General features: G+C 42.9%; 1 protein-coding gene across 1 annotated transcript; it reads left to right on the top strand.

Annotated features, from left to right (window-relative positions):
* The first annotated feature begins 4,168 nt into the window (after nucleotides 1-4,168).
* PLK2 (polo like kinase 2) lies at nucleotides 4,169-10,555 on the top strand. Its single transcript, XM_038403678.2, has 14 exons — nucleotides 4,169-4,449; nucleotides 5,119-5,226; nucleotides 5,370-5,486; nucleotides 5,672-5,801; nucleotides 6,048-6,135; nucleotides 6,537-6,632; nucleotides 6,895-7,093; nucleotides 7,185-7,332; nucleotides 7,815-7,912; nucleotides 8,583-8,706; nucleotides 8,985-9,225; nucleotides 9,339-9,468; nucleotides 9,562-9,672; nucleotides 9,806-10,555. Exons 1-14 carry the CDS (start codon nucleotides 4,222-4,224, stop codon nucleotides 9,995-9,997), a joined length of 2,010 nt encoding a protein of 669 aa, XP_038259606.1. The 5' UTR covers nucleotides 4,169-4,221; the 3' UTR covers nucleotides 9,998-10,555.
* The last annotated feature ends 404 nt before the right edge of the window (nucleotides 10,556-10,959 follow it).

Below are 10,959 nucleotides of genomic sequence, written 5' to 3'. Positions count from 1 at the left end.
ATCTAAACATAAGCTCAGCACCTTAAGGTCAGGCTAGTGCATTTGCCCACTGCCCTCTGTGCCAAAGAAATATTCACAAGTAATACTGTAACAAATGCCTAGTACCTGGGGCTTCACAATTGTCACTTCAGAACTCCATGGGATCAGCGGGGCAGAACTCAGATCATTCTGCTTCAAGACCTTGCTTCAGCTAAGCACAAGTATCTATTCAGTGAAGCACTTAAGTACTTAATTTTAAGCATGCACTTAAGTCCCATTGAATGTGTGCTTAAGTCCCATTAATGTCAATCTAATGAGTTTCCATTAGTGGTTAGTGGGATAGAGCCTATGATTTTGTAAAATAAACTCGAGTGAGTAGTTCTGATTCTGTCCAGCAGAAGGCTGTGATCTACAATATTTTACATTTATATAAAAAGAAAAGGAGTACTTGTGGCACCTTAGAGACTAACAAATTTATTTGAGCATAAACTTTCGTGAGCTACAGCTCACTTCATTGGTAGCTCACGAAAGCTTATGCTCAAATAAATTTGTTAGTCTCTAAGGTGCCACAAGTACTCCTTTTCTTTTTGCGAATACAGACTAAGACGGCTGCTACTCTGAAACCTATATTTATATAGTACCTTTCACCAGAGGTGATCCAAGAAGTTTACGAAAGTTTTGGGGGAATAATTTGTTCTTTAGATAATAATTCAACTTCCAGAATCAGATGGACAAAATTAAAATGTTTGAGTTCTAAAGGAAACAGCCTGGGGAACTGAGCCCCTGACAGATCTAAGTAACGCGCTCAAGGTCACACACCACAGGAATTATAGAACTGAATAGAGCCCAGCTCTCTGAACTCTTTGACTGCTGGTCTATCAGCTAAATAACATTGACGTCTTTTTACTAGAATTTATATAATCTATATGCTCAAATAAAAATATTTGACATAAAACCGTTGACTCCTCATAGAACAGCACATATATATGGATCCTTAAATGTTTTCTCATTGCATTTTTTTCTATTATCCACATGGTGGAGCATGAGAAAACAAATATTTTGTTGCTATGTGTCCTCAACATAGATGTGAAATGGAGATGCTCAAGAACTTGACACATAAACCACTTTATATAATTATATACTCTGGAAACTGCTGTTGTAGTTTACATGATTGACTAGATCAGTCACCAGTAAAGAGAGAGAAAATACCCTCAAATTGTAAAAAAACAAACTAAACAAAAAAAAATGGTACGCTCAATTGAGGAAATAATAACATTTTACATGTATCATGCTTCATTCTAGTGATGAAACGTAACATACTTTATTCATTTCAGTATTTAAAATGTGCCTTTCCAATATTTTTCAACATACCTATCCAAAGTCCTGAGAAATGAATATATAGTCACACACCTATATAGCCTATTCAAAGATCTAGAAAGTCAGTTTCTAATCCACATACCTAGATTTGATTAGATCACTTCACCTATGACTGAAACTCAGCCAACACTGGAGTGAAATATGGGCAGCCGCTTAATAATGCAGAGTAACACCGCACAATATTTTTTGGGATGACAACTGAAGAATTAGCTTCCCGAACTTACCTTTTGCAGTCAAAGGCCTGCCAAGGGTTCATTAACTTATCTGTTGGAATGCATTTGGTACACTTAATAAGAATGCCACTGCCTGGAAAAAAAATACCCTTTGTTTTTGTATAGTGCCTAACACAGTGGCTGTCAACCTTTTCTCATTTGCGGACCCTTAAATTTTTTTGAATGGAGGTTTGGAATCCTTTGGAAATTTTAAATATAATCTATGGACCCCAGGTTGAAAACCACTGTTCTATGGTAACGACAACCTTTCGCGGACCCCTTAGATATAGTCTGTGGACCCCCAGAAGTCTGTGGACCACAGGTTGAAAACTGCTGACATAACACAATTGGAGCCCCAGTCTTGGCTGGTCCTTTGGCACTACTGTAAAAAACATGATTAATAAAAGGTGATTCTTTTTTCATGTTTGTTTTGTTGTCAAATTCCCCCAAAATTACCTGTGTGTTTCTATACTTTGCAAAATGTTCATCCCAATTCCTTGAAAAATCTCACTTGCACCCTCAGCCAGAGTGAATACATAGATAAATACAGGTTTCAGAGTAGCAGCCGTGTTAGTCTGTATTCGCAAAAAGAAAAGGAGTACTTGTGGCACCTTAGAGACTAACAAATTTATTAGAGCATAAGCTTTCGTGAGCTACAGCTCACTTCATCTGATAATAAATTTAAAATCTAATAAATTTGTTAGTCTCTAAGGTGCCACAAGTACTCCTTTTCTTTTTACATAGATAAATAGTTATACAGGCAAACAAAACAGTGAACGTTTTTTCCTTATAGTTTCCATCAAGGTGCAGTGGGAGAGTAGATTTTGTGGCCCAGCTGGTGAATTTTGCAAGGCTGCTGTGATAGCCTAAAAGAAAAGGAGTACTTGTGGCACCTTAGAGACTAACAAATTTATTAGAGCATAAGCTTTCGGGAGCTACAGCTCACTTCATCGGATGCATTTGGTGGAAAAAGTGGCACCTTAGAGACTAACAAATTTATTAGAGCATAAGCTTTCGTGAGCTACAGCTCACTTCATCGGATGCATTTGGTGGAAAAAAGTTTTCCACCAAATGCATCCGATGAAGTGAGCTGTAGCTCCCGAAAGCTTATGCTCTAATAAATTTGTTAGTCTCTAAGGTGCCACAAGTACTTCTTTTCTTTTTGGGAATACAGACTAACACGGCTGCTACTCTGAAACCTGTGATAGCCTAGTTACTATTAGTCTCATCTGCCCGCCTTGCCTTTGTGCTGGCTATTTTCCACCAGATGTCGCTCATGGTCTCCTTTTACTCTGCACTGCTACAGGAGAAACTAGCTTTCTCCCGTCTCAGCAGGTTAATAATCCATTTAGCAATGACTAGATCATTAGCTCAGAGACTTGTGGCACCCGTGATGGACAGTGCTTCCAAAGGACTAAAGCGAGAAGATTTTCCAGGAAGATATCGATCAAATGGTGCAAAAGCAACAAACGTGGATTTCTTGTGGGTCCTTAGAACTTCACAAAATTTGTTTTGTTGAATTTTCCCTGAAAATGTTCACTGTTTCTTTCTGTGCTGTGCCCCTCCCCCAGCCAAATTTCATTGTATTCACAGTTCCAATCAAAAGGCTATTTTTGCACTGAAAATACAAATTCTTGCCTGTCAAAGCGATCCTCACTTTTAAAATTAGCTCCCCCCCCCCATTTTATTTATTTATTTATGTTGCTTAGGACTTTGCTTTTTAAAAAGTGTGCACCATAGTGACATGTTCATAAAACGGGAGCCATTGTCACGTTCAAAGAAAAATCCGCTTTTCGAGTAGCCTGGTATTTTCTTACAGGTATTTCTCACGCTCCACTAGCCTTACTCCTGGGCCCCACCATTCGCTCAAGGGGCACAGCGGGCTGTGGTGGGGAAGTGAGAAGGACTCTTGTCCCCGTCCTGGAGAATTTCAATTACTAATTGGCACGGAAGAGCGGGAGGACCAAGGACCTCAGCCGGTGTGTGTCTGTAACTGGCACGGCTCCATCTGGTTAAGCTGGGGTGCAGTCAGGGCATGTGCCCTCACCCTGGGTGTTGCCCACACGATCTATTCAGACCAAGACATTAGACAGGAAAACAAGGCCAGCCCAAAGGGCACACGTATCCCGGTGGGTGCATCGCCTTCCCCTGCGCCCCTGGGGGCAGGGAGAGACACGCCCCTCGCCAAAGGACACTGCTGGGGCCACCGCTGCCGCGAGGCTCCAGCCTATGGAGGGGGCGAGGGGGACATGGGCGATGGACCCGCCGGGCCCATCCCAGCCCTGCACCCGCCGGCTCCAGGCCCCGCGTCAGTGGCTTGGCTGCGGATTTTCTGGCGCTGGGCCGCTGGCTCCTGGGGAACGGCGAGGCGGAATCGCGCCCCGTCCCGCCACCGAAACGTGCCGGAGAACGGGAGGGAGGGGCGGGGATCAGGGGCCGCTGGTGACACCCACGGGGATTGCCCCCCTCCCCCCACGGCGGGCGGGCGCGCGCGCGCAGGGCAGCGGCCGCGGGCGGGCCGGAAGGCGGCGCTTTGTGACGGAGGCGGGGTTCGGGGCGGAGCCGCCGCCGCCGCCCGCGCTATAAGCTGCGCGTGCGGCGCGGCGCCCCGCGCAGTGGCGAGCGGCGGGGCCGGGCGCGAGGGGGGCTAGCGATGGAGTTACTGCGGACTATCGCTCACCAGCCGGGCGCCGGCGGCGGCGGCCCCCCCAAGGGGGGCGAGCCGGGGCTGGGCAGAGCCTGCGGCGGGGAGGCGCGGCGCAAGAAGCCGGTGGAGGAGCAGCCGCAGCATCACCACCCGCAGGCTGCCCCCGAGGTCTCCCGGATTATCACCGACCCCGGCACGGGCAAGCGCTATTGCCGCGGCAAGGTGCTCGGCAAGGTAAAGGGCCGGCGCCTGCAGCCTCCGCCTCCCGGGCTCCGGAATGCGACTCGCCCCGGGGAGCAGCCAGCCCGGCAGCTCCCTGCTCCCTTCCTGCACCAGCAGCGGGGCCGAGCGCCGCATGGTCCTCCCTCGAGCCCGGCCCCAGTGTCCTGCCCCCGCCCTTTCCCCCTGCCTGGCAGTTCGCGTGGTCACCTGCTGCATGCTGCAAATCGCCCCCTTCGGCAGCCGCAGGCCCGCCTGCGTGGCTGGCTGCCTTGCCGGACTCGCTCGGATATAGCGCGGTGGAAGCGATGCCCCGTGACTGTCTAAACCTGGATCGGATCGCCTTGTCTGTGCAAACGGGAGCGTGTGAAGCATGCTATGTTACACTGGCCCTTTCTGCCCCACCACTTCTCCGGGGATCTCCCCTTTCCTCCATCCCTAAAACTGTGTTTTCTCATGTGTGTGTCTCTAAAATGGCTTTGATTTGGGAGCCGCCCTCCTCCCCCTCCACAATGAGGTGGGGGGTCTGTCTGCTACCGAAATGCCCAATGTGGAGGAAACTACACCAGCCCCCTACTCTTGCAAGCTTCTTGAACAATTAGACCCAGCAGATGATTGATTAAATGAGGAACCTTTCATACCATGCTTAATTGTGGTGGGGTTTTTTTTTGGTTTCTCCCTTAGGGTGGATTTGCCAAATGTTATGAGATGACAGATTTGACAACGAACAAAGTCTATGCTGCAAAAATAATTCCTCACAGCAGAGTAGCTAAACCTCATCAAAGGGAAAAGGTGTGTGCATGAGTGACTCTTGTTCAAAAAATCTCTTTGTGTGCTGCATGGCCCTTCCCTCTTTAGAAATGTCTGCTGGCATTAGCAGTCTCCTCAACCAAGGTTGCAAGGCTAATAAGCTTTTCTTGTGTCTTGTGCTTTAGATTGATAAAGAGATCGAGCTGCACAGAATGCTTAATCACAGGCACGTTGTACAGTTTTACCACTACTTTGAGGACAAAGAGAATATTTACATTCTTCTGGAGTACTGCAGTAGAAGGGTGAGCATCAACTGGGAGAAATTCAGTATTCACTTATCTGGAATCTGCAATTAATGTAAATGTATAATATGAAAGATTCTCATAGCTTCTTTAGGGGGTCATTTCGCCTTGCTTTTTCTTTAAAAGTGAAACCTACTTGAGAACTTTAATTCACCTCTTTTTGTGTGTTTGGGTTTTTTTTGTAGTCTATGGCTCACATCTTGAAAGCAAGGAAAGTATTGACGGAACCAGAAGTGCGATACTACCTCAGGCAGATAGTGTCAGGGCTAAAATATCTTCATGAACAGGAAATCTTGCACAGAGACCTGAAACTAGGTAAGTCATTTTTTCCCTCATTGATTGCAAAAAGCACTGCTTCCAGCACTGGGGCACTTAGCAGACTTATAACTCAACTGATAGAATCATTTGTCTTTTTCTACAATGGAAACCTGGAGCACTTAAGTAATGACATTAAGTATTCATAAAAAAAAAGCTTGGCTATCCGCTAAAAGTGACTCAGCACTAGTGGCTAATGCATCCCTATCTTGCCAGGAAGGGGTTCACTTTTTTTTTTTTGTTCAGGTAATTTCTTCATTAATGAGGCCATGGAACTAAAAGTAGGCGACTTTGGTTTGGCAGCAAGGTTGGAACCGCTGGAACACAGAAGGAGGTAGGAGCCTCAAGAATGTTTAAGGAACAGTATTAATCCAAAAATTTAAAATTAGAGGAATACAAAGACCAGCAACTGCTGCAGGGGTCAGAACTTTCCCTCCTGTAAAAGCACTGCAGTATGTGCTGGGAGGCTTATTGCTCTGGATACTTAGATACTGGCCAGTGCCAGAGGCAGGATGTCTGACTCAGTGTTGCCATGATGTGGTTGGTTATGGCTTTTCCTGTATATTGAAGACTAAATAGGAATGTTGGTAACAGTGCAAACAGTGATGCACACTGTTTTTGGGAGCTTCTAAACTCCTGCCCAGATCTAATGGAGGGGGTAAACTGCCCTATGGAAGCACCTCTACAATTCTTCTCTGGGTTGATATATTGAGTCCTGATCTCTTTGGTTTGCAGAACAATCTGTGGCACACCAAATTACCTCTCTCCAGAAGTCCTCAACAAACAAGGACATGGATGTGAATCTGACATATGGGCCTTAGGTTGTGTAATGTAAGTATCACTTCAAAGACTCAAAGCTGTCTTGATGATATAACTTGGATTGGCCTTAGGGCTCAGAAGAGGCAATGACTGGGTGAACACAAGGCCTGAAGTCTGCCTAATCTACAAATATATAACACATGAATTATTAAAACAACCTTCTTGCTAAGAAATGGGTTGCTAATTTAAAGTGACTTTGAAAAAAACTCCTATATTTTGAAGTGTTTTTGCATTTACTCAAGTACTGAGAGCCTCTTTTATTCCTCTTAAACAGGTACACAATGCTGTTAGGAAGACCCCCATTTGAGACGACAAATCTCAAAGAAACCTACAGATGTATAAGGGAAGCAAGATACACTCTACCATCATCTCTTTTGGCACCTGCAAAGCACTTAATAGCTAGCATGTTGTCAAAAAATCCCGAGGACCGGCCCAGTTTAGATGATATAGTTCGACATGACTTTTTCTTACAGGTTTGTACTGTGTAGCTTTCTCGTCCAGAACATTGCATTATTGTAAGTACACATCAGTCTAAGTATTGGCTTCTACATTTCATTTCCACAGGGCTTTACACCAGATCGACTCTCTTCTAGCTGTTGTCACACTGTTCCTGACTTCCACTTGTCAAGTCCAGCTAAGAATTTCTTCAAAAAGGCAGCTGCTGCTTTGTTTGGTGGTAAAAAGGAAAAAGCAAGATACTTTGATACACATAGTAAGTATATTAGAATTATACTTTTTTGTATATAGCTTGCTTACACTTAGTGTCAACTAGTGATACATCTACAAGATGTAAAAACAGCATTTGCATTTACCCAAGTATAATATTGTAAACTGTTAATTTACATCATCAAACTTTCTTGTCCTTGTCACATTCGTATTGATCTGCATGCCACTAGGTTTAGGCAGATGTAGACTAGAGTCTACATCCCCAATTTACATAGGGAAATGTTTCTTTGGGCCATAATCTACTGTTTCTATTTAACTACACTTAGTCTCAAGGTAGAAATGCCATTATATATAATATTTGCCAGGAGTATGCTGCAGGTGGGAGAGAATGCCCTGCAAGAGGAGGGGGAATGAATGAGTTGTTTACACATTCCATCTCTGTTCGTAGCTAACATTGTTGTGGAGTATTTATAGTATTCTAAAAACATTTTTAGATATGATAAATATTTGACTTTTTTTAAATTACAGATAGACTAGCTAAAGAGGACGAAGAAATCTACAAACTTAGGCATGATTTGAAAAAGACATCGATAACCCAACAGTCCCACAGACACAGAACAGATGAGGTATAGTCAAACTGATGAACTGCAATTAGATCGAGTAGTAGTAACTGATACATGGCATGAATTCATAATTGAGATTTATATTTCCTAACCACGCTTAAATGAATAGCAGTTATATGGTAGTGACTGTTGTAAGAGGCTTAAGCATGTTTGCCATGCTGGTATGTAGTAGCCTTTAATATTTGTATAGTGTCTCTACATCTTCAGAATTTATTATTCTATCTTTCTAGAATCTAGCTTTATCTGTGCACCATTCTGCACAAATATTAAAGGGATGCTACTAGGCATTTCTCTCAATACTCCAAATATAAGGACTTGGTTATTATAAAAATGTAAGTAAGTCTTCATAGAATCCCAATAAAATTATTGGGATTTTAATGTTCACATGCAGTGTGTGCAACCCAAATGCTGCAGCATTTTGTGGGTTCATGAGAACTAGAGTAACCAGTTTTGCTACATTGTCCAGGCTTTGTGAAATGCAAGACATAAACAGCGTAAATAAACTATATGTTCTTGTCCTGATGATGTTCCTTCATACTTGTTAGGAAGCAGACACCGGATCTCCTAAAATTATTTAGCTGTCAATTGATCCTGGCAATGCCAGTCTTTATTATGAGAGCTATACAACTTGACTTGCCTTGATGATTCTTAAATATATGATTTCTTCTTGTAGGAGACCCAGCCTCCTCACATCACAGCAGCCAAACCTGCGACTCTAGCAGAGACCAAGCAGATTGGAGACTCCATTCGAATGATAGTTAGAGGAACTCTAGGAAGTTGCAGCAGTAGCAGTGAATGTAAGTACAACATTAATGGAGTTTAAGATTGGGTTTTCCTGTTAAATCATAACATGCAAAATGTAAAAACAAGCCTCAAATAAAACAGTGGATTTCAGCCTTAGAACACATTCCTTCCCATTCTTAAAACTAAATGTTGGTTGCAATTCTTCATTCTGAAAGAACTAAACCTTAAGAGGCTGACAAAACTGGATTTATTTAGACTAAGGTGTAGATGGTGGGTGTGTTGCCAAATCCTGAACTATCTGCATAATGTAACAATTCTGCTCTTCTTTCAGGTTTGGAAGACAGCACCATGGGAAGTGTTGCTGATACAGTTGCAAGGGTACTGCGAGGATGTCTTGAGAATATGCCAGAAGCAGATAGTATTCCCAAAGAACAGCTGACAGCATCTTTCCAGTGGGTTACAAAATGGGTTGACTACTCGAACAAATACGGCTTTGGTTACCAGCTGTCAGACCACACTGTGGGTGTTCTTTTCAACAATGGAGCACACATGAGCCTCCTACCAGACAAAAAGTAAATGCCTCCAAATGATTAGAAATTGACAATTCATTAAGTTGAGTCTGTCTTAAATGTTATGCTTGAACATACCTGTAATTATTGGGTTTATTTTTTCCCTTGTCCTGCAGAACAGTCCACTATTATGCTGAGCTAGGCCAGTGCTCTGTCTTTCCAGCTACAGATGCCCCTGAACAATTCATCAGCCAAGTAACTGTTTTGAAATACTTCTCTCACTACATGGAGGAGAACCTCATGGATGTAAGTACAACTCAGATTCTGAAAGGCCACTGAAGGCAAAGAACATGCAGTAAACATGAGCTGACATGGTGGCTTTGCTCTTTTTTCCCCTAGGGAGGGGATCTACCCAGTGTAACTGATGTTCGCAGACCCAGGCTTTACCTCTTACAGTGGCTAAAATCTGACAAAGCGTTAATGATGCTCTTCAATGATGGCACACTTCAGGTAAATACTTCTAGAATGGTGCTGAGTAAATGTGTGCCTGTGACAGTTGTGCAGGTGAACTTGTGACTTTCCTTTAGACTCCTGCATCTGAAGATTCACAGGAGAAAATGTATAACAATTATCTTTTTTGCAGGTGAACTTTTACCATGATCACACAAAAATAATCATCTGTAACCAAAATGAGGAGTATCTCCTTACCTACATCAATGAAGATAGAATATCAACAACATTTCGACTGACAACTCTTCTGATTTCTGGATGTTCATTGGAACTAAAACACAGAATGGAATATGCATTGAACATGTTGCTGCAAAGATGTAACTAAAGGACAGACTCTTAAACCAAAAGGACTCTCTTTTCACTGAAATCTACAGTGGAGGCAGTGGAGCGACTAGTATGTTGATGATGGATGAGTGGTGGTACGAAAACTATACTTGCAGTGTGCTGGGCTGGGACCAGACAGACCTAATCCTACTTGGACTAATGAAACAGTGTGACAAGAAGTTCTTTGGAATAGACCTTTCTTGCTTCGCACATGTTTAAAGGCTTGACTAAAGTTCAGCAGAGTGACTTCTAGTTCTGTAGGGAGCAGTTCTGATGGAGGATTTAAAACTGTGAATATGCTTCAGGGAGGGGAGGGAGAGCTCCATGTTGTGGAATAGCTGTAATGAGCAGGTTTTGGCTGCTTAAAACTGTGAACTATGGCCATAACTTCTTCCTTATTTTTCAAGAACCAGCCACACTTGTGGCTGGCAAAGTGCATTCCTTGTTCATAATTTTTTATTTATTACAGCCCAAAGTCAAGTATTTATTACACAACAATTTTTTGGACCTTGATATTTTAAATATACATTTGTTGGCAATAAAGAATGGAAAAACTGAACACTCTCCACTCATTTCTTTAATATGCAATTTAAGATCCTCTGCTCTGCATCAATAAAACAAACTTGCTGGATTGCTTTCCTAAAACTATCTCTAAAAATGATACACTATCTTGAGCCTTAATCGGCTCAAAAGCTTAAAACTACAAACCCATAACACTAAGCATGAAATGGGAAAGCTGTTCATCCAAATAGAGAAAATGATCATGTGCTTCAATATTCTGTCAAAAGGTAAATTTTACCACCATTCTTCAGCAGAAGTCTGGTACAATTGGAAGTTGTTGATGGAGTTGCAAAATAATTGTGCAGATCTTGGCTCTATTTCTACACTAGTAGTATAACTAAAAACAAGAGTGAGATAGGCTTTCAAGAGGCATCATGCCAGGAATTTAAATGAATTCTTGCC

The sequence above is a fragment of the Dermochelys coriacea genome, chromosome 5 (assembly GCF_009764565.3).
Source record: "Dermochelys coriacea isolate rDerCor1 chromosome 5, rDerCor1.pri.v4, whole genome shotgun sequence".
Classification (NCBI taxonomy): Eukaryota; Metazoa; Chordata; order Testudines; family Dermochelyidae; genus Dermochelys; species Dermochelys coriacea.
This window is presented reverse-complemented; position numbering and strand designations above follow the sequence as displayed.